The 24837-nt window shown below is 34.3% G+C and overlaps 1 protein-coding gene across 1 annotated transcript in view; it reads left to right on the plus strand.

Annotated features, from left to right (window-relative positions):
- LOC145668452 (glycine receptor subunit alpha-2-like) overlaps nucleotides 1–24837 on the plus strand; it is a 985563-nt gene that overhangs the window by 715081 nt on the left and 245645 nt on the right. Inside the window, exon 3 of the mRNA XM_081736332.1 lies at nucleotides 21561–21646. Coding sequence (XP_081592458.1) covers nucleotides 21561–21646 — 86 coding nt within the window. The remainder of the gene's footprint in view (nucleotides 1–21560; nucleotides 21647–24837) is intronic.

The following is a 24837-nucleotide window of genomic DNA, read 5'->3' on the forward strand; positions in this document are numbered from 1 at the left end:
CAGCAACATATGGTTCAGTAATGAAAGCCATGTATACCCGAATCGCTACTTCAATTGACAGTTGATTATTTGACTCATTCTTCCATGATTTGCGCGGTTTTTGCCACACCAAAAATCTGTCATTACAACAACAATGGATACAGAAAAATGGAGCTACTGTCCACACTGAAAGTGAGTCACTTGTTGTTCTGCCCAAAAGAGTTTGAACATCAATTGATTTCCCTTATCCTTCCCACTCGCCTGATCTCACGGCTCTAGATGCCTAGATTTGGAGTATGCTGAAGGAAGCAATATTCCGAACAGATAATCCCCTACCACTATAGAGGGTAAAAATTAAGAGAGAAGATTCGGTCATTTGTTTTGTCGTTTTCCAGCAACCTGTGTTGAATTGAATTGAATTGAAAATGCCTTTATTCATGAGGCGAGGTTCAGCCGTAGGCTGCTCTACTTCCTAACCTCAACAAAAGTACGATCAGGAATGTCACATGGGAATATACATAAAGATATTATACACGTACATATATAACGACAATAAACATATAGCGTTTAATAACTACAAACTAATATTATATATATATATATTGAAGAAAACCGATATGAAGTAAGAATATAATAGTTGTTCAGATACAATAGGCCTACTACTTGTCCTATATACTACAATATGCATACAAAATTGGTTTATTTGCTGCAGTCTTGGCGTAGGTGTTCAAGCTAAGTTTCTGTTGATGTAAAAGATGATCCTTTACCCTACGTTTGAAGGTGAAGAATTCTTTGCACTCGATGATATCGAAAGATAATGAATTCCAGGCTCTCACAGCTGAAATAGAGAATGATTTCGCAGCTTTTGTTAATGTATGCCGCGGGATGTCAAATGTACTAGAACGTTTTGTTTCGTATGGATGGATTTCATTTCGGAACGTCAGCTTACTTTTAAGATATAGGGGGTCATTATTGTGTATGACCTTATGTATTTGGCAGTACAGTTGCAACAAACGCCTTCTTGACATTGTTAGAATGTTGTTTTGATTTAGTAAGGGCAGTATATGTTCACTGAGGTTAGATGGTAGAGCAGCCTACGGCTGGAACCTCGCCTCATGAATGAAGGCATTTTCAATTCAATTCAATTCAACACAAATTGCTGGAAAACGACAAAACAAATGACCGAATCTTCTCTCTTAATTTTTACCCTCTATAGTGGTAGGGGATTATCTGTTCGGAATATTGCTTCCTTCAGCATACTCCAAATCTAGGCATCTAGAGCCGTAAGATCAGGCGAGTGGGAAGGATAAGGGAAATCAATTGATGTTCAAACTCTTTTGGGCAGAACAACAAGTGACTCACTTTCAGTGTGGACAGTAGCTCCATTTTTCTGTATCTATTGTTGTTGTAATGACAGATTTTTGGTGTGGCAAAAACCGCGCAAATCATGGAAGAATGAGTCAAATAATCAACTGTCAATTGAAGTAGCGATTCGGGTATACATGGCTTTCATTACTGAACCATATGTTGCTGATGAAATCTTCATCTTCATATGTCATAGCTCGAGAGCAGTATAATAGACATGCGTGTTCACAAACATGTTCAGTGATTTACAGGTCCGCTATAAAAAATGCATGCTGCGTAATAGTCGACATTTTGAACACATAATGTACAGGCGGGATTTCGCTTAAATTTTCAATATGTGTTGAATAACACTTGACATCCATTTGATAACATTTATTATGTCTTATTATGTTGTACAATAGATAAATAAATGCCATCGATGTGATTTCAGTACTGCTTGTTTTGCCGCATACTGTAATATCTGCAGCGACTTTCAAATAAAGAAATTTACAAAAAAAAAAAAAATAAAATACTTATTGTTTCAGAAACTTTGTAATTTGTCTGGTTTCTTTTATATTTTTCGTGTTCTGTGGTCACTATTATGTCATTTTTAAGAGATGATACTTATATCTTGAATCATATTCTGATAAAGGTAATTACAGTGTATTAGCGTATTTAATCGAATGTAAGTGTCCCCATTTTTTTTAAAATTTAGAGTTTAAATTTCAGAGGAGTGCTTATATAGAAATCACATATGTGTTTTTAATAAATGGTAGAAATATCGGTAGATAATAGTAGATACTGTTTAATAAATTGTTAACAACAACAAAGATCTATGAATTTAGTAAGTTACACGGTATGTTAATAAAAGGAGATAAGACAATGACGTGCTGAAGAGGCCATATCCTCCAGAGACTAGGGGGAATAGGAATTAAGGAAAGAATATTGACTTTTAACAGTAAGACAGTTATTCAAGGAGTAGACTACAAGAACATAATCTCTGAGTCACCAAGGACAACCAAGTGTTGATAATTGGAATTAGAATTTTGAGAAATTCTGTTGACATTGTTTTATTTTTCAGTTCATAAAAATGCATACAAGGTCAAACATGGTATTTTTCAGATTGGCTAGAAATACAGGTACTACTGATAATTCTACCTTGAAATACGCTTCTAACAACTGCCTGATTTTGCAGCCAGTAATTAGTCGTTGGTTTGGTAGTTGGGTCAATTTTCTATAATGACCTCATAGGGGGTGTTTGTGTCTGCATAATGAACGGTTTCACAGTAACAGAGGCAAATTGTTACGGGTGGTCTTAATATTTTAGATATTCTTGTATTCGAGTAAATATGCTAATGCTTTTGTGAGAGGAACGATAATAAACTGGTAGAGAACTCATTTCTTGTGCAAAGAATCCTGGTTCAATTCCATTACTATCTTTTAACCTCAACATTAAACTAATTATGTCTCTTTAACCTTTACAGCCGAATCATTTTTGGTCATAAGGTATTAATTCTACATTCTGTAAGACGCGAAAACATTAAGAGGAATACTTGAAATGATTATCATTTGTTTGTACGTTTCCCTGAAAATTCTCTTCTTATATATTATGCTTACTGTTCCGGTGTTGCTTTTTACTGGACAAATACTGTGTGCATGGGCTACCTAGAAATTCTTCCCATTCATTTATTCCATTTCATTCATTACACAGCCACACACAAACACACAAATAATAAAAGTTATATGCAACGGACCACACAGGGTATGGATTCGTTGTATTTTGATACACAGAAACCAAATTTCAAAACCTTAGGACGATTGGCCATGTTAATTTTTATGGGCGAAAAACTTGAGCGATTTTAGATAGGGAGGTCACAAGTTTTTCACCCATAAAAAATTGACGTGGTCAATCGTCCTAGGACAGAACTTTTATGGGTGTGTGATTGTGTGTCATCATCATCATCACCATCTCTTTTAGTCTTGGTGTAAATCGTGGGACGTTAAACTAGAAACGTTTTTGGGTGTTATGCCAGTTATAGAAGGAACCCACTATTAACCTCCTACTCCAATATATCTTGTTTATTTTGGTAGATTCAATAAGTTGAATGATACTTTTCTTGAAATCCAAATTTTAATGTTCTGTTAGTAGCAAGAAGATGAAAGGAGGTAAGAAGGTGAAAGGATAATTTAAAACAGAATTTGCAAGAAGCAGAATTAATATGTAAACTTAAATATTGTAGATAAACAAGGGTTACAAACTAGTGATTCTGTAGTACGAAGTTTTAATACGGCTTAACCAACAGTTCAAGGAAAAAAAATCCGACACTTTATTTGCTGATACTTTTTTCTTTGCATATATTTTCCTAATACTACGATATTAATTTTGTGGTCTTCTATGTAGCTTCTTCTTTATTGGTTCCTCCAACGAAGATTCGTCCAGAAAGAATAAAAAATGGCTTTAGCAAATCATGATATACAATCTTTCTCTACCCTGAATTAAATATGTCTGGATTTTATTTCTTGCTGGGTTGGTCGCTCACAGACTGAGGAACAAAAGGGGCAATTTCCCTTGTATTTTCGAAGTGAATTCATTTCTACGAAGTACATATAAAACATGTTAGATTATTTTACTCACGCAACAAGTATTATAGTATATTATATGCTTGATGTAACTTTAATAGCTACTGTGTACAATAAGTATATGTAGTAATGTTAAATAAAGTAATATTATGCTATAGTATATTATTTTTTCTGTAATTAACAAAGTTATGCAATGTTCTTAAATAATTGTTTATAACGACTTATCAAAAAGATAGTCGTAAACCTGGTTCGTTTGCTAAGATAAAAATCCGAAGTGGTAGTATTTCTTTGACATGAAAATATTAGCTTCGATATTTAAATACCATTAATCTCACCTTTTTAATAAAAATGACAACGTCTATAAACGGTGCTAAACTGGTTTATTATTTGATATAACTTATAATATCCTTTTCTTAAAACTGTTAAGTACACAAACTCACTGACTAGGTAACCATAAAACATGTCCATAGAAACAACTATCCCATAATAATCACTTACATATATTAAAAACATTCTTCTTTTGTTAATATGAAATGAACATTCTACTAAGTATAGTGCACATGTATGAGTACTTTCTGCCCAAGGTACAGGTAAATATTACTCAAACCAAAGTATTTTGTTATATAAAAATGTCGCTCGACAAAGGGACTGAATATAAAAGTCATGAGTTGGCTTGGCTTTTATCTTCAAGAACCACTGGTCCGTTTACATTAGTGTTCTTGCATTACATATGTCCATCATATTTTGATCGCACCTTGTATATCTCTTCATTACATTTCACATATACATTAAACAAATCTTACATTTCATCAATATTTATCTTTAATTACATTAATTATATTTATTTCATTATTATTCACTATATTATTATTACATTTTCTTATTAAAAATATCGTCGCTTATTTAATTAATCGATGAAAGGTACGATTTCAAAGAATGTAAAGGACAAACGTGGGTTACAAATAATATTAATCTTTAAGGGCGCATTAAATAACAAATAAGTCAGATGTTGCATTTAAAGGTATACATCGTAGCACTAAGATGTTATAATAAAGAAGAATTTCATTCAAGGTAGTCGTTGAATAATTAGTTTTATAGAATGGATCTTATTCTTAACATAATCTTTGACGATTAAGTTTTCAACACAAATCAATCTAATATAAATAATCTTTGCTTTTAATCATTTATGAATCGAATTATGATTCTTCACATGAACAAGAAAGAATAAAAATCATTTGAAAATCAATTTTCCAGTCTACTTAAAACTCTATTTAAGCATTTCAAGTATTTTTAAGAATCGTTTTCATTATTGATATTAACACCTAAACTTTAAAATGAAAATTCACAAGGATCTATAACTAATATGGGTTTAACCTAATTTCATTGACGGTAATCATGTTACATTCGTACTTGCATATGAATCTAATAAAGTACACTGTACTGCGCTATCATGATTAGGTTCTACATTATGTTGTACATATCTTTCATCGTGATTTTGATGTTGATATGAAGGGCCCTCTCTTGATCTCCAATTACGTCTATCCACGTAGTTCGCTGCATTTCTGGAATTTCGCTCAGTACTTCGATTATTTTTATATCTATTGCGGTTGAGTGATCTGACATCATAATTACCATGATTAGTTAGGTTAGGCGGATTCTCTACATAACCTTGTCTATTTTGTTCATTCGGATTGCTAGAGTATACTCGGCTTAGGTTAGGTTCTGTATTATTCACACTCCGAATATTTAAATTCCGAACAGGCACCAAATGATCTGAATTATTCTTATTTTTACCCATTCCTGATCGTGGATTCATGGATTGTGGATTCATAGCATGGTATTGAGTTTCGTAGCATTGGACAAGCATCAATAAGAAACTCATACACTGTGTGGAAAATAAGATCGGTTGCAATTTAAATGGAAGCAAATTTCGAATCGATGCTATTATTCTCGATTCCGATTGCAAAGGATTAACGACCTTTAATTCGTTGTAGACATTTACAACAAATTCTACAAGAGATTTGTGCAATCGAGGATTGAAGTGTTGATTTCTAAGGGTGGCATCTCTATTTGCCAGCAAAAAGTCATTTTCATAATTTGCGATCAATGCCGCTTTGAATTCCTCATATGAACTAATGTGATCACGTATTGCTTTAAACCATAAGGAACAAGGTGGGAGTAATACATGGGGTATTAATTTCATATATTGTGATCGATCGATACACATTATATTGCATTCGTCTTGGAATTTCTCTAAGAAAGAAGTAGCATTCTCATTACACTTACCACTGAATTTGCTCATAGCTCGAATTTCACTCATCTTAACACTTAATTTTACCTTCTTTTTCTCATTCCTTGTTCTTGTTAAGTGATAGTTCCTATCCATGACGTGCTGTGTCGTCGCACCATCTACGTTTCGCTCATCAGTACTCTTCGGACAACTTTCTTCTAGTATAATATCCTCATCAGACCCCGGCGAAGGCGAGTTCATCTCTGGTGAGTGGGGCAACTCAAAGCGATCACTACCCAAGTTATTACGGTAAATGTTGTCTTTAGCCTGTAACGTTCTAATCTCTTCCTGAATAGTAGCTAACAATTGTGTATTTACACGTATGTTATTAGAATTGTTGCTGACCTGGATCTTTTGCTGTTTAATGGAAGATTCTATTACTTCTAAATCTTTTTTTACAGCACTAATTTCTTGGTTTTGGTGATTGTGCTTTTCTTGACAATCATCGGATATCCTTTTTAACTTTTCCTCGAACTGTGAGGATATGTCATTCACCACCTGGACAATTGTTTGTTTCGTTTCATCTGATTTCTGTTCTATCCGTTCTATCCGTCTACTTAATTCTTCATATTGCTTGTTAGCTTCGTCAAACTTCAGTTCTATTTTCTGTTCCATGGTCTTGTTAGATTCGTTGAATTTCTGTTCCATGGTCTGCTTTAATTCTTCATTTTGTTTGTTAGCTTCGTTGAACTTCTGTTCCATGGTCTGCTTTAATTCTTCATTTTGTTTGTTAGCTTCGTTGAACTTCTGTTCCATGGTCTGCTTTATCTCGGTAGACATCTGCATCATTTGTCGCTGTAAAGCTAACAAGATTCGATCCTCCGATGTCAATCCTGGTGTTACACTAGTTTCACCTTTGTCACTAGTATTTGATTCCTGCTGCATTGTTTCGTTGTCCATTTTTCTAATGATTACTTTACCACTTCGCAATATGGTTAAGTTCGTATTCATTAACTGTAGTATAAAAGTAAATTCAACCTTACTCTTCTTCGGGAATTGAATTTACAAAGTCCCGGGTGAGGTAAACCAAAATTATTATAACGACTTATCAAAAAGATAGTCGTAAACCTGGTTCGTTTGCTGAGATAAAAATCCGAAGTGGTAGTATTTCTTTGACATGAAAATATTAGCTTCGATATTTAAATACCATTAATCTCACCTTTTTAATAAAAATGACAACGTCTATAAACGGTGCTAAACTGGTTTATTATTTGATATAACTTATAATATCCTTTTCTTAAAACTATTAAGTACACAAACTCACTGACTAGGTAACCATAAAACATGTCCATAGCAACAACTATCCCATAATAATCACTTACATATATTAAAAACATTCTTCTTTTGTTAATATGAAATGAACATTCTACTAAGTATAGTGCACATGTATGAGTACTTTCTGCCCAAGGTACAGGTAAATATTACTCAAACCAAAGTATTTTGTTATATGTTATATAACATATATATATATAACGAGTGTCCCATAATTATGTATATGATGTTTTAAAGATTACGGTAAAGAATCTGGCAACATGACTTAAACATAAAATTGAACATAAACACATTACTCTCATATCTTTCCTTGTTAAAATTTTCCTCTCTGTTCTCCATGGCATGATCCACCAATGTATCATCGAAATCAAAGAGACCAAGAGCAACATTATCACAGAGCTCCTCCGTGGCTAAGCAGTTAGCATGCGCGCCTTTGGCGTGGGAGACCCGGGTTCGATTTCCGGCGGGAGCTCATGTGGTTCGGATTCCACGTTAATCAGTAGGTCCACGTCTCATATAGCCTCGTTGCTGAACGGGACGTAAAACTCCAAAATCAATCAATCAATCAATATTATCACAAGCAGCTTGACAGACCCGTACTGATCCTGTTGAACTCTTTTGTGATAGCTTCCCGTAGTTCGGCCTAATTAAGTGTGTGATGTTGATATACTTTGTCCTATAAAATACTTAATAAGAAAAAGTCAGATGGTGTCAGAAGTCATGACTCACTACCATCCTCCGACTCACCTCGGCGTAATTGTTGCAAGATACAAACGCACACAACGCACGTGCTATTCCAGAGACAATAATTTCGTCATTCTCTCTGACATACACTAACGGTTCTAAGTTCAGTGACCGTTATCCCCAGTCTCAGTCTACCCAATGTTGCCATATCGAAACTTTTTGTCCAGAATATATATTCGTTACTTCGCTGATGTCTCGGTCTTTTGATCCCTCCTTAGGGGAGATTCTGCGGGCATCCCTGTTACTGGACTTTTTTCGTTTTTTTCAACCATATGAATCTATTTTAACTAAAGAAACACTGACCAAAGCATTAAACCCACTTTATTTTAAATTATAATTTGTAACGGTTTCGGATATCTAACATATACTTCTTCAGACACTATCGAAAAAAATAAATGAAAATACAGACATGTATATAGTTATTGTTATGACAAAGTAGATATCCAAAACCGTTTCAAATTATAATTTAAAATAAAGTGAGTTTTAGGCTTAGGTCAGTGTTTCTTTTGTTAAAAAAATCAATCCGAAGCCATGGATAGTCTTAATATGAATCTACTAGTACTTTTTTCGGTCGATGACAAGCGCACTATTCCTCTTTGCCATTATATCTCGATACCTCCAATGTTTTCTATTTCTGATTTGGTAGTAGTGATGTTCCTGATCCATTTATGTACTATACTTCCAGCTAAGTTTGTGATGCATCTCTTTATTGCTTAAGCACAACAAAAATTATAACAAGACAAGATATCAGAAGACCACACTTCCACATTTAAGTTATTTAGGATGCAACTGAATTAGTTTTTTTCGCGTAACGCAATGAAGGCTCAAAAACACTACGCACTTTGATGTCTAACTCAACAAAATCAAACTAGCCAATTAAAAATATACTTCAGCATTAGTCTTAGATTAAAGTAGAAGCTAAAATAAATCAACTACTGAAGTTACTGGTTCAAGAAAAAGAAAGAAAACAAAGAAAAAAAGAAAGATGCACATACTTGCAATAATATTTCCAGACTCGTACTCTCTCCACAGAAATACTATTGCATACTTTAGTCCTCAGGTACACTAATCGTATTCTTATTTTTCACGCTACAAAATTCAACAGCCAAAACCCACTTTAACTATATATCTCGAACCCATAAAAGATATAGATTTGAAAGGTAAATCACGTCAATTGAGCAGATCACCTTTACTGGTAATTATCGACATGTAACACGTCTTCATTCTTTTACAGAAAAAAGTTTCAACGTACTTTTTTTATTATATTAACAGTTAACTTCTGTCTGGCAGCAATTTTGACTTTTACATTAGAGTCAATCCATTCTAAGTGATCAAGCATATGCTGCTCGACCATCTCCAAAAAAATCTAATTTTTTCATGAATGTTTATTCTATATCAGGGTACTTCAAAACCACAATTAATTATTTTTTTACATCCCATGGCGACACAGGGGCCGGCGCCATTTTGCGTTTTTTCGATTGTAGGTATTTACGTTGTTTTGAATATCTCAGCATGCATTTGTCCTACATGTACTAAATTGAAAATTGCTGGACGTCTCCAACTCGTGCAGAGCTAATACTTTGATCTCTTAACATTTTTGTCTAAAACCACTTGAAGGGGGTGAAATGAGAGTCTGCAGTAGCAACCATTCATCCTACTTTATTTTACTTTACAACAACAAATTTCCAGATTTTATGAACAAAACACCTCCTAGAGTATGACGTCATTACTTAGTACTTTGCCTTCCTTCTGCTCAGAAACACAAAACGCGCTTTATTCTTTGTTATGGTATACTAAAAGACTAACTACTCCCAAAATTTCAGATTTTTCTATCCAGGCCCATTCAGATATTGGACAGTGAAATATGATAAATTGGCATAATTCCCCAACTTTATGATTTTTTGAGGCCTTTGAGAGCAGCTACAGGTTTGTAAATTTTCGTATATTAACTTATGTTTCTGGCCTACATGCACACACAAATTCAGACCTCTACATCAATTGCTTCCTCTTTCCAAACATGTTTTCAATGTCGAAAAATGTTGCTAGTGTAGGCCCTAATTTCACCCCCTTCAAATGGTTTTAAGCAAAAATGTTAAGAAACCAAAGTTTTAGTTCTGCACGAGTTCGAGACGTCCATCAATTTTCAATTTAGTAAGACAAATACATGCTGAGATATTCAAAACAACGTCAACGCCTAAAACCGAAAAAAAACAACGCAAAATGGCGCCAGCCCCTGTGTCGCCATGGGATGTTGTAAAAAATAATTAATTGTGGTTGTGAAGTACCCTGATATAGCATAAACATTCATGAAAAAATTAGATTTTTTTGAAGAGGTCGAGCGGCGATGTTTCTTTTTTCTAGATCACTTTGCATGGATTGACCCATTAATAAAATATTGTGTGCAGACAGCATCCAATCAAGTAATATGTCAAGATTTCTCAATGGCACTTCCTCCCCACATGTACATGGTGTTTGTTTACTACCGTTCATCATTTCTTTGTTTAAATAAGAGCCTACTTGCTCTTACGCCGCCACTCAACGCTAGAAGTACCTTGATTCTAACAAATATTGAACTCTTCACGATGCTGTTGCGCTAAAATATGTTTTTTCCAAGGTTTTCGACTTAACTTTTCATATAATCATCCTTAAGAGAGAAAGAGAGAGAGAGATTGCTAATAACTTACGAGACTGCAAGTCTCTTAATAAATAATTCAGTGAAGTGGATTCTTAAATTGAAAATATATTCACGTAGTGCATATTCAGTATTACTTTAGAATCTGCATACTTTAAAGCTATTAACAAAATCCGTAGCTTGTATTGTGAAGTTAAAAAGCTAACCGTTTGAATATTTGAAACTTAAAACTTGAGTTGCCTTTGATCTCCGAAGAACAAAATGGTTGTTCCGGTTCTCTCTGTCTCCCTTGATTCTATTACCGTTAGCTTTTAATTCAATGAATGTTTCATGGTTCACTGAGACTCCTGTCAGGTGAATTGGATCTTTCTCAGTACTTTTCGTTTTTGTTCTATCTTTGACGAAGCTTGAAGTTTGCTGGGCTGCTAACGGAAGGAAGAAAGTTTAGTGGATTACATTTGCTATGCGAAGCTTCGAACTTCTCAAAGCCTAACACACAAGACAGAAGGCAAAGTTCTCCACACGTAATGTAACTTCCCTACTTGCGGCTTGAATCTTTCACCTTTTAAGTTTACAGCAAAAGAAAAATGATAAAAAAAAAGAGGAAAAACTCTGCAAGAACAATAAAAGAAAACTTTAGAGAGACATGTGAGAAGATTGAAAATAAAGTACGTATTGTTTTTTTTAAAAAAAAATCTTCCTAATTGTGACATTTTATTTGGTCAAAAAAGTCCTAACTTAATTTTAAGAGGACCAGACATAGGTTTGTCTGGTAACCTTGGGCAGATTGTTTCGCTTCCTCAGCCCCTCCTTGTACAAAATAAATTAATTTATGGCACTAGAAATTTCCAATGCGGAAATTTCTGTTGTAGCTAAAAAAAACTAACTCTATGGTTAATGGCACCTCCACAAAATCTCTCCATTGACTTCTGTCCTTAAAAAAACTGGATCTAATTTCTACTTTGTATTTCTATTTCTGTGAGATCCATCTTAAAAGGCTCCCTATCTGCCATATGTTTTTCTAATTGTCTTTTTTTGAATCGAATTTCCAGTTAAAATTTTAATTCATTCTGGCTATATGGCTTTCACACCGCAGCCTCTTGAACTTAATGACCCTAATACTGTGAGTTCTACTTAACATCTAGACTTTATGTGAGACTGAAATGGAAGAGCCACTATCAATGACAATTTGTCGTTGTAGTTTACAACGAAGTCTGACAGCTCGATCAAAAGTTTTTTTTTTTTTTTTTTTTCATGTATTGAAACAGAATGAAAAACAGCAGCAGCAGCATCTTCAAATTCAACAAGTAGGAACATATTTGAAATTCATATTAGGCCTATTTGGGGTGGACAAGCGATTCCAGAAGTATAGCCTAGCGCGCAGACGTGTGTTAATCCGGCCCTGAAGAGGATAAGTTTTACTTTGAATGAAGAATGGAATATATTTTAACTCAGTTTTCTCTGCATTGTGTCCTGAACAACCAGCTGATAAATACAAATTAAAGACGATAAGTTAATTACTAATAATACACTAATACACTAATAATGCGATACACAATAATACGATATAGAATAATACGATAATACACTAATAAAATCGAAGAAACAGGAACAAATTATTTCAGAAATCAATTTTTTTGTTTTATTAATGATGGTTGTTGAAGGACGATTTCTGCGTTCAAAATTCAGAAATCATTCAGAAAATCTATCATTATAATGTTTATGGATAATTATTTTGAAGATATGAGCGACTCCGTTCCAGATTTTCATAAGGTACTTTTGGAAAAAGGTGACCAGGTTTCAGTTTTCTCTTTAATTATAGTACACTGTCTAACTCAATATCTAATCACTGGATATTCGCTATCTAGCAGTAATCAGTTACACTACTAAAAGATGACCTCTATAAATATGATTATTTTTCAGAGGACTCAGGATTAATTGCTTTTCAATGAAATATTTACTTTTTCTGTCGCAAGACTATTCCTGAAAGAAAGCTTCAAACAATGAGTATTTCTTAAAGAATGGTCAAAATCTCAAGCGCAAATTACGTTGAATAAAATGGCACACGTTTATAATGCAAACTCTAAGTTATGTTTGAAAATCGCTTTGCTTCTGAATAGCTGTCCATAGATGTATGAAGTGGAGAATCATGATCAGATAGATAGTCACTGAAGGGGAGAACGAGTTATTATTATTATGTGTGGTGAACTGTTGAGCAAGATACTTAAAATAACTTTCGTAGTTTGTAAGGAAGTATCAACATGCGAGCCCATTCTACATCGAGCATATCCATGCATGTTTGTGCTTTATACTTCTTTAATTAAATGCTAGGAAAGAATTGTACAATTATATTACTTTATTATTATTATTATTATTATTATTATTATTATTATTATTGTCCTCACTGATACCAAGCTATATCTCAACGGCACAGTACATTATAAAGAAATTGTGATTATTAAGAAACAATTGTATGAGCAGATACTGTTCAGGTAGATGTGTAAATAGTCTAAAACGTAGCATACATAACTATAGCCAGTAGCGTCATTGTCATTTCGCACCAGCCCTAACAGCAGGCATATGCCTATCATATTCCCTCAGATATATGGGATTGTGTTCAGTATGTGCCTTATGTACCTCTAAGAGAGAAATCACATGAATGGCAAGTAATAGTCACAGTCTATGTCCGCCCCTAGGCATATGTCTGAAATGTACCTGGAGAACGTACATAGTATGTTCTAGGTATTCCCCATGCCATAGGCGTGAATGAACCACAAAATTACTCCTCCAAAATATATTAAATCGTCTATATGCGTAATGTGTTTACTGGACTTCTTGTTGAACTTGACAAAACTACCTTTGGTTGTATACAAATCCACTTTGAGAATAGTTATGGAAATTTACAATTATTTACAACGTTTCATACTTTTGATAAAAAATGAAATTTCAATACATTAGAAACTATGTGCTTATAAAATGTTAGAAATGGGTGATAGCATTAATTTCCAGTAATAATTTTATTCTGTAAGTGACCACATAAATGATATTTTAATTTCAATTGTTTTGCTTTAAAAAAAATATTTTGTGAAGTGTAACGTAAACTCACAAGGAGCCTTCTTTTGGATTTCTCAATATCGATCGATGGAGGTGAAGAATATGCTTAATGTTTATACTTCAAATCTTCAAATCCAAAATATAGTTTGGTTACTACATGCGTTTGAAATTATAATAGTAATTACTTAATTTCATAATGAATAAAAATTCTGAATTTAAAGTTGCTCATTATTAGTTGACATGTTAAAAATACACTAACACACATACAGTATATATATATATATATATATATATATATATATATATATATATATATATATATATATATATATATATATATATATATATATATATATATATATATATAATGTGTGTATATCTGTTGTATATATGCAGATAGATAAAAATATGTCACAACTAGATACATATGCACCCAAGGGCGCCCATCTTGTGGTTTCCAAGGGGGGCAAATGTAAGCGAGGTTTCAAGTATAGTTTCAAATTTTGCTGTAACTAATGTAAAAATTCTATTGGGCTTTCAAAAATATTCCCAAGTACGATTTTCTCTTAGGGGAGGGCAAGCGCCCCACCTTGCCCCCCCTAATGGGCGCCCTTGTATGCACCCAAAAATTGTGGCATTTCCAAGTTGTTGATGGAAAAATCCCAATAAGTTCCTTCAAATTGGAAGTATTTCATATGTCAATGGAATTTTTAAAAATCATTGGTAGTGATCATTCTTTGAAAAAGCCGAAATTCGTTGGATTAAATTCTGAACCGTTAAGCCTTTATTCTACAACTGCTTTAAGATTGAAAATGTTAGTATTCTCCTTGTTTACCTTCATTTTTAATATTCCAGCAAATAGCAGCTTGTGTGTGTCTCTTCACTCCTCTCATTTTTCATACCTTCATTCTTACCTTCGTGATTAATCCGATTTGGTAGAAAAGCATGATTAACTAACCAAACTCATAATCAAATCGCCAAACACATATTTCAAACTTTGACCGTTTTTGATTTTGAAAACTTTCCTTCGTACACCATAAATAATTCATTGGCAGTATGTATATCAAATCCTCATTAAGAAATCATATAGGGGCCTATAATAACTTCCTTTAAGTGATGAGTAAAAACTTGTTGTGACTCTTATTGAAACTTTAGATTGCGAGCGGAGCGAGCAAGAAAATGTTTCACAAATCTATTTCTTTGTGAACGGACAATAATATTGATTTAATAGTATGCCAATATTTTTACGGACCGCAGCGTCGTTTACTCTTTTCTAACACTTTTTCTTTCTTCTTGCTCGTTCGGCGCCTCTTGCTGTCAGCGCCCGGGACAACTGCCCTCCCTCGTCTCCCCGTAGCAACGGCTCTGTTAACCATCGAGCAACTTGCCACTTCTCGGAATTTGACACAAAATTACTCATTTTTAGCAGAGTTGTGCGTTGCTATGAGCAATTTTAGGAAATATTTTGTCAAATCTGGGTCGGAATGTGCACAAGTTAACATAAATTAAAATTAAACAGACTAACTATACAATCACCCATCATACATAAGTAGTGGTTTAGAGAACTGTAGATTGGATAACTTCCTCTAAACACAAATAGACAGAAACTGCAAAAATCTGAATCCATAATTGGCTAAAATTATAGCAAATAGCCGAACTGCTTCTTACTAGTTAAAATGGCTAATTTTAGACATAAAATGGCTTAATTAGCAACATTTGTGTATATTAGGAAATGTGAATTAAATTGAAAAATAACTGGAAAAGTTATTCTTATCGTATTGGATCAAGAGATGCGTTATCTTGAAAAATAATAACCAAGTAAACTTTAGTAGCTGATATATTATAAGAATTAGAATTTTTCGAATAATAATAAATATTATTTTCATGCTTTTACTCAAATATTTCTCAAAGACTATCATGGAAAAATAACTTTATCTGTGGTACTTGATGTCATGCTTGGACCAGTGAGGAATATCAAAGCGGACTGACAAACATATTTGCAAGGAAAAGATTAACAGACATGGATGCGCTAAACGGCATCGGCGTCGCACCTATTTTCTTACCCAGATGCCATCGGCAAATTTTTTGCCTGATCAAAGAAAAATCGTTATCAAACCCAGCAGTAATTTTTTCCAGTCCGTGATTGGAAGTCCTTTCCAATAAATGTCAAACAGAATATTGCAAATGGAACAGCATGGAATGGAATTTGGAGTCGAGTGCCACTAAAGAAACTACTTCTCACTATGATACACAGAGTTGCTCGTCTTCAATGGGCTAAAAAACACAAACACTAAACTGTGGCGGGTTGGAAACGTATAGCATACGTCGACGAGTCATTCTTTTGATGCATTCCAATGATGCGAGGCGTCAGGTGCTCAAATTAAACATTTCACTCTCATTGCCTGGAGGATATGGTTTAAGCTAGAACAAATATGTGTTCATTGAATGTTAGCTTCCCTTTTCAGCTACATGGATCTACAATTTAAGGGGAATCCCAACCACTAATGTGTTAAGTGCTCTCTTAACAATAATAGAACCCGTAACCTCACCATGACTTGGGCCCTCTGATATATGTGAAATGGGAACATGAACCAATACGTTCATTTGTATATTATCAGTAACTAGCACTTGACATTTTTCCATCTTCGCTATATACGTGCAGTTCATACTACAATCTTCCAAAATGACAACCACCATGTTCACAGACTACAAAGCATTTGTACATAAATACGTACTTTTGGGGAACATTCAGCCACTCTGTCCTGACTAGTCTAAATTGACTAACTACCTAACTCTATGGGGCCTATGGAACCCGGTGGTTCAATGCCGCGTTCAGAAAAGTTCTACACTGACTTCTATCCTTAGTCAACTGGATCCAGTTTCTACTTTGTATTCCTATCTCTGCGAGATTCATCTTAATATTGTTCTCCCATTTGCGCCTAGGTCTTCCTAATGGTCGTTTTCCGATTGGTCTTCCAGTTAAGACTTTGAAAGTGTTTCTACTTTTTTCCACCCTGGCTACATGATCTGCCCACCTGAGCCTCCTAGGCTTGATGACCCTAACAATGTTTGGTAAACTGTATAAATTATGTCCCTCCTAGTCTGAACTGCAAAATTCCCTAATTTGAAATCCAATTGAAAATATGTCAGACAATTTGAAGCATCGAGTGAAATCCAGTAACAGGAAATTTCGTACATTGCTGAGAGTACGAAGTCTGCTGAGGAGTCAGTGCATTCACATCAATATGTTATAAGTAGTACAACTTGTAAAGTCACTTACGAACAGGCGGTTATCGAGTTTGTGTATGTCCGGTATGTTTGTGTCATGAAAAGTGAAATGAATCATTACTATGCTCCAATTACGTTTGTCTATTGATTACTGAATACAATTCTACATTTCAAAATGCGTTGTTTGTCTAAAGGTATATGTTCCACTTTAATTTAATGCCTTGTTAAATGGCTAATATGGTATTGTATATTGTGTCATAACAGAGAAATTGCTCCTGGCTTGCAATTAGGATCAACAGTAATAATTTCCAGTTTTTTTCACTAAATAATTGAATTATATACTAATTTACATTGAGAGTTGTTTAATTAACTTTGAAACATCTCTTCATCGTTAGTTTAACAACGGTCGCATTGACATATTTACTAAAACCGCAATAGCCTCAATGCTACAATTTAATAATTATAATAAATAACAGTGTTATGGACTGTAGAAACGAGCACCAGGTTTTATTCACGTTAGAAGTAAACAAAATCTTACGCTTCAAAAATTTTATCACTAGTCAATAAGGGTGAAATGCACTGTAAAAACGAGCACAAGGTTTTATTCACGTTAGAGCTAATCAAATTTTTAACCGTGAAAAATTTTATCACAAGTCAAAAATCGTGAAGCGCATGTATATGAAAATTAGGTAATTTTAAGGAAAATATCTACAAACTTTGTTTCAGAAGGGGGTGAATTTATTTTTTATTTTTATTTATTTTATATTTTTTATTTATTTATTTATTTTTTTTTTGTCTAATATCACCCAAAGACAATAGGGTAACTTTACTGATGGACGCGTAAAGAAACATGTGCTATATGTTTGTTTAATAGAATCCATAGAAATCATATGAAATTTATGGTGGAACAAATATTTCCTAAAGTGAAGCTTCAGCTCTCTTGAAAACTTCACGCGACACTCTTGAGAAATTATAATTCAAACGAAAAGGCTAATTCTTGCCTTTGTTTGTGACTGGTGTGAACCGTAAGCAGTAAAGCCTCGACTAAAGTGCAAGTTATTCTTTATGAATATCTGATAATTTATAGAAAAGATGCACTTAACGTGTTTGTTTGTTTTTTAACATGCTGGAGACACTGACCCCATATAACAGGCTAACTAAGCAAAAAGGTAGGTGTAACAAAACAAATAATAAACTTTACAAAAATCAGAAGATTTTTGATAAATTTAAAGTGAATCATATTTTTCAACAAGAAATTAGGTGGGTTAAATTCATCCACTGTACTTGACCAACTTCAACTATAAGCAGTGGAAACGATTGAATGGCCTCACACGTCGTACTGCATCAAAATGAATAACTTACTAAAAGTTCATGATAATTAAATAATTCTAGGAGAGGTATATTTACCTTGTTCTTTTTCTCTTTTCTTATCAAAATCAAAGAAATTTAAAGTACTTATCACTTAAACTTTAAAATAGAATTAATCTGCCCACTTTTATCCTTTTAACCTTGAAAGCTAACAAAATATTAAACCCGCGAGTTGCTGAAGAAAGAGTGTCATTACCAAGAAACGAAGGAGGACATGGTCTAATCAACATCCAAAATCTACATTACAGACAAATTCAAATGTTAAGAAATTGTCTATAAAAACAAGAAAATTCAAAACTAAGTAGAGCAGTAGTAACAGCGGACACTTCACCTAAACCAGACAAAGAAATAAATCTAAAGTAACATCAACATTATAAACAATAAAGAACATAAGGAAATAATGGAGAGCAGTGGCGTATTTAGGGGGGCTTCCAGGCTTAAGCCCCTCCCGAAATCTTACTTACTATAGTAAAGTATATGAAATATCTTGCAGAATTTTCACATTTTCAGGCACCCCCCTGAAAGTTAGCAAAGCCCCCCCGAAACAAAATCGTAAATACGCCACTGATGCAGAGAAAGACAACTACTACGGCGATTTCTAGAACAAGACAACCAAGAACACGTAGATAAACATACGACATTTTAGTGGATGAAAATAGATTTATATCCAAAAAACAGAAGATTTCATGCAAGGAATACAAGACCAGGTAATAAATACAAAACCCTACAAAAACCATATTATGAAAAACGTCACTATACAAGAGACAAATTCAGCAAATATCAAATGTATGAAGAAAAATACAACATATTACAGGTTGATTCTCCATGATAACACAAGTCAAGTACAATTAAAGACACGACAAAGTTGCAGAAATCATGTATTAAGAAATAGCAATAAAACAGAAAATAATACCAGAAGAAGTACAGTATTACAAATACCAACCAGAACCCATACTAGAAATAGACGAACACAAACTTTAGTGGGACAAACCAATACTAACCGATAAAGAAGTTCTTCATTACAGGTCGGACATCACAGTAATAAGCAGAAAGAAGGGATAGGTACACCTCATATACATCACAATACCATATACAAAAGGCCAACAGAAAGCACATGGAGAAAAGGTAGAAACATACAAACAACTAACCGAAACCATAAAAGAAAAATGGAAGACAGTAGTAGTACTGGATACGGGAGTGATTCACAAGATTTTCAAGAATGCATTTGAAACAATTGGAATTGAAGAAAAAGTCATAAAGAAAATACAAAAGAGTGTAATATTGAAAACATGCAAAATTGTAAGAAAATTCCTGAAAATCTCAAATAAAGGAAACAACAGCGGTAAAAGTATACTTAAGTGACGTGTATGTTACTGTATTGCGTGCTCAGATGAAGATTGGATGAAATGTGCAATAACAATACTAGAAAATAATACGTTAAATATAAGCTATTTCCCTTAACTTGGGATTTACACACTTATTTCTTTAGCATTAGTTTTTTTGCTGAATTTGCCAGTTCAATATCCCTAGTCAGTACAGGACCTATACGAAACATTGAAATAATAAATCAACTTATACTCTTATCGAGAATGGAACCCTGTCATATGCACAAAAGATAGAAATGATATAACTTTTGTATTGAAGTAACTATGCCTTTCAGAAGCTTCAGTGATATGTTAATTAGGACGAATTTCAATAAAATTTAAGCAACTGACTGCGTATTGCGTTAGAATCAATATTTTAAACAATAATGAAAAAGGATCACTGTAACCTAATTATAAAAGGTACTGACGTACAAAGGTAAAATGCAACTACTGAAGACCTTGTTTCGAGAATACATAATTATTGTTTAATAAAAGTCGCAAATTATTGGCTCCAAAATTTGATTCTAAGTTTCATAATCAACAATGTTTTTCTAGGGTTAAAACATTTTCTCAGATTTTTCAGTATTGATAGTTGATGAATAACAATCAACCCCGTGGACCACCGATGGGCAACTAGCTACATCTCGCCAAAAGTTGGCTGTCCCGCAGCGATGATCCGCAGTGTCCCCACTTTCGTTTTGAAAATTATACCACCAGCGGCAGAGACGCGACGAAATGAAAATGAAATTACTCTACCAAAATATGCTAAATCACATATTTTTGTGATTTGTTTTCATTAGGGTGAGTCTAAAATCACTTTAAACAATACCAAAAAATGTACCCCGGCATTGGCGGGAGCCACCAACCCTACGATTACTAGACATGTGTTCCTCCGACTTCGCCACGGAGGCGATGGAGAAAACCTCGCTTGTAGAAAGATAAATCATTTAGCTCTTTTTAATTTGGTCCTCCTTTAACCGTGTATATTCGACAATAACTGTTTGGGATCAGATAAAATGCGTTCGCCATGTAATTTTATAACACAACGACGCTCGTCTATTTACTTTATTTCATAGTTCTCCCATGTTCATTTTCTACTTATCGGCTACAGTTGCAATCTAAATTCATACAATTATACGCACTCATCTCAAGATTTTCCACTTCATGATGTAGAGGCAAAGGTTAATCTTGACCCCCGGAGTTCACTTTAGGAACAATTCATCAGGAAAAATAATAAATAATAATATTCGCATGCACATTACTGGCGATAGTTCGTGTTGGCCCCTTTGCGATTCTCCGCGACGAATCGAAGGAGCGCGGATCAAAATGAAGTCCTTTCTGCTACACGGTGGTTACTTCAACACCCCGACTCTAGATATCTGTTTCGACTCGACGAAACCCTCCCGCCAGTGGCACACTAGCGGCAATCCTTAAGTGTCGCTATATTGGCGATCGACAATTACCGGCAAGTGGGCGACTAGCTTTTTGCGATATTTACGGCATGGAAAAGTATATACTGAAATCAATAACAAAATATCGGCTAATTAACAGATATGGCATAGTCCATTGTCCTTGTATGTCGGACCGTGTATTTAAATTTATGAATATATAAAATTTAGTTCTTTAACTTATTGACCAATGCTATATATTCCTGAAGCCAACCTTGAGTTTTGCTTTAACGTCTGTTTACTTTTCTTTCTTCCAGCAAATTTCAAAATTTGAGCAATCTTCAAATTCTGGATTCCTTGCTCAAACGATATGACCGAAGAGCTACTCCAACGAACAATCTAGGTAAGTCTTCGAAAGTAATTAAGTTTTCTTATAGATTAGAAAGTGGATTAGATTAGTATTGTGGAGATACATGCAAATAATTTGAATGCTGACAACCATAACACAATTTTTCTTTATCTTTCTGGTTTTTACCAGTAAAACTACACCTCAAAAAAAGTTCTAATTTTATTGGTTGTTTGTGATGCTATCAAAGGTACTAGACGTTCCAGTTTACCCAGCTTAGTTTCGCATTTATATCTTATACACCTCAAAATTCTTTAAACGTCTAAATCTACTGGATTCTTACATTAATATCATTCGTGTAACATTTAAAAAATACATTAATATCAAAAAAATTTGGTTTATTTACTTCTAATTTCGTTTCGATTAAAATTTTACTTTGATGCAGAATTAAAAATTTTTGAAATAGATTATTACAATCATCACAGGGGGGAATGTAACTTGTAAACGTGTTTGTATTTAAATCCTACATTGTTAGTAGCGTTTAGCGGGAAAAATTTCTTCAAATATGATATATATACCAATTCATATGTCTAGGTTTAAATATATAATTTCACTGAGCTAAACAAAATTATTTGAGCGAGCGCAAAATTTTCATGCATAGTTTTCGAGCAAATTGGAAGAAGATCATTTTGTTTTCTTTTCAGCCCCAAAACTGATGCTGTACGACCGATAGGCTACCTTCGTCTTTCTCGTCTCAATCATAGTTTGGGGGGCAACATGGACATTATAAAACTTTTCTCTCATTTGGGGGTTAGCTGTTTTATATTTTGATAAGATATCTTCTTCGTAACTGCATCTAGATATTCTGTCCTTGGTCTTTCTATTCCTGGTTTATCATCTGCCTTTCCCTCTATCAGCACAGTGATCCAATTGGAGTGCTGAATAAGATGACCAAGCATGTTGTTTCTTCTTTTTCCTATTATCTTCTTGATCTGTCGTCCTTCATTAGCTTCTTTTAGCACGTCTTCATTCCTTTTCTTTTCGGTTCAAGATATGCGCAGCATTCTGCGCCAACACCACATTTTAAATGCTTCCACCTTGGATATTTCAGCTTTTCTCAATGCCCATGTCTCTGATCCGTAAATCGCCACGCTCCATAATAAATCGTTCTTAATAAATCGCCGGTTCTTAATAAATCGTTTACATAGGCTACCTATTGAGATGAAATTGATACTGAAATACACACTAATCAAGATATTTGTTATGACATTATCAAGATAATATTATATAGATTGCTTAATAAAATATAGTCCAGAAATTGCGATTTTTCACTAACTTTCACTTCTTTAACTATAATGTCCAGAAATAAGACATATATCAATCGGTGACTGAACAAACGGAGATGCTTCAATGTAAAGTTTTTGCACAATTTTTTAGATAATCGAGAAAAATGTAGTTTTGTGGCGTTGAAAAGTGTGTCGTTTGCCACCAATTTATTGATTAATTGATTTTATATATGTACTGTATATGGGAAATATACACCATTAAGTAGCTGATTGTGTCTATTGTTCTTTGAGTTTTAGTAACAGTGACATACATAGTCCTGACACCAAAGCTCATACTGCCTGTAAATATTGCGTTGATTCATTGATTCGTGCCGTTTCGAACCCATAGGTACATCTCTTGTTTGATGATTTAGCTAATCAGTGTTGCCTCGCACTGTTTACAATCTTTTCCCAACTTTCATGTAATTGTTGGATGCCTTTACGCAAAAAGAACACGATAGATTAGGTGCATAGAAGTCATGAATAAAGGTTTGCAGCTGCTTATAGTTTCCGAAGAATCTGCCATGAAGTACATTCGAGCAACACCATAAAAAACGGTAGTCTGTAGAAGCCACAACCGGCTCAGGGTAAATGTACCATTCAAGCTGATGAATGGCAACGATTGCTATTTGTGCCACATATATATAACTAGCGCTCTTACATGTCGTTTATTTGGCCCTTTCTTTCTTGAAGTGCTGCATGAATACGTCGGAGTGGATCAAAATGTACAGCAATAATGCTGGACAGTTTCAGGGTAGGAGTTCACTATGGATAATCCCTTCGATGTCCGACCAGAAACACAACATTGTCTTCTTCGGATGCAAATTCTGATAAGGGCGTGTTGTTCCCTTTCTGTTTGGCCTCTTTTCTCATCTCCGATAACAATACGTGAGAGAAAGTGCTGAATTCGCAACAAGATACACGATGGCGGATAAGTAAAGACCCATATACTACAACCCACTGATTCTTATTATCTGCACTGAGTTAATGAAGCAACTGCTAAACCATATGTTGAACCTTTCCCATACTTTGAAGGTTCGCTCAAAAGTTGCTTTTTCACTGCCCATCTTCGTCGCCAATTTCCGGTGCTTTGAAATAAATGGCCTTGAATCAAGTCGTTCAAATGGTCCTCATTAGGTGCGTACCCAGGAATGTATAACGGAACGTAGCAATATGAGGGTAAATTATTTTAAAAAATTGTAAAATCACCCCTAAACTTAGGCTAAATTAACAGGTAACTCGGTATTTCGGCGGAGAGAACCCTAAGGATGCCTCTGGTCCTCATCAAAGAGGGGTGGACGATTAGAACGTGAGGCATCGCTCAAATAAAAAATTTCCGCTTCGGGACCTGTCAAACTATTTCAGGGTAGTAGGCGCCTATTGTACTTTCAGATATAGCGTCATCTCCATATACTGCACAAATTTGTCTGGATGTCTCTGTGGAGCTAGAACCTTTGTTGAACTTGTGCAGGAGAATACGTTGTAAATTTCTTTTCTTTACAATTTGATACTTCACATTTTAGACCCTGAAAAATAAAATTAATTAACCATAGCAAAACCAGAAACAGTGCAACACATTACTGATAGCATAACTACAATTTGGTATGTTGCACAGCACTACCATAATCACTGATATCTGCTAAAACAAATTCTGGAAATGAATCGCACGAATTAATGAATCAGCCCAATAGAAATCAAACGTCTCTCAAGGGAACATTACGATTCCATTGCTGAAAATGATTGCTAGCACTGGATTCAGCACCAAAAGAAACATAAAAAAAGAGGGTGTTGAGTGGCAGACCGTATACAGGGTGAGAGATAAGTAAGGGCAAAGTACGAAGATAGAACATAGAACATATATCTAGAAATGCCATGTTAAGTTTGAAACGAGTAGAGGGATTGAGGTCAAATGTTGGATATGAG

The sequence above is a fragment of the Thermobia domestica genome, chromosome 13, assembly GCF_964235325.1.
Source record: "Thermobia domestica chromosome 13, izTheDome1.hap1.1, whole genome shotgun sequence".
Lineage (NCBI taxonomy): Eukaryota > Metazoa > Arthropoda > Insecta > Zygentoma > Lepismatidae > Thermobia > Thermobia domestica.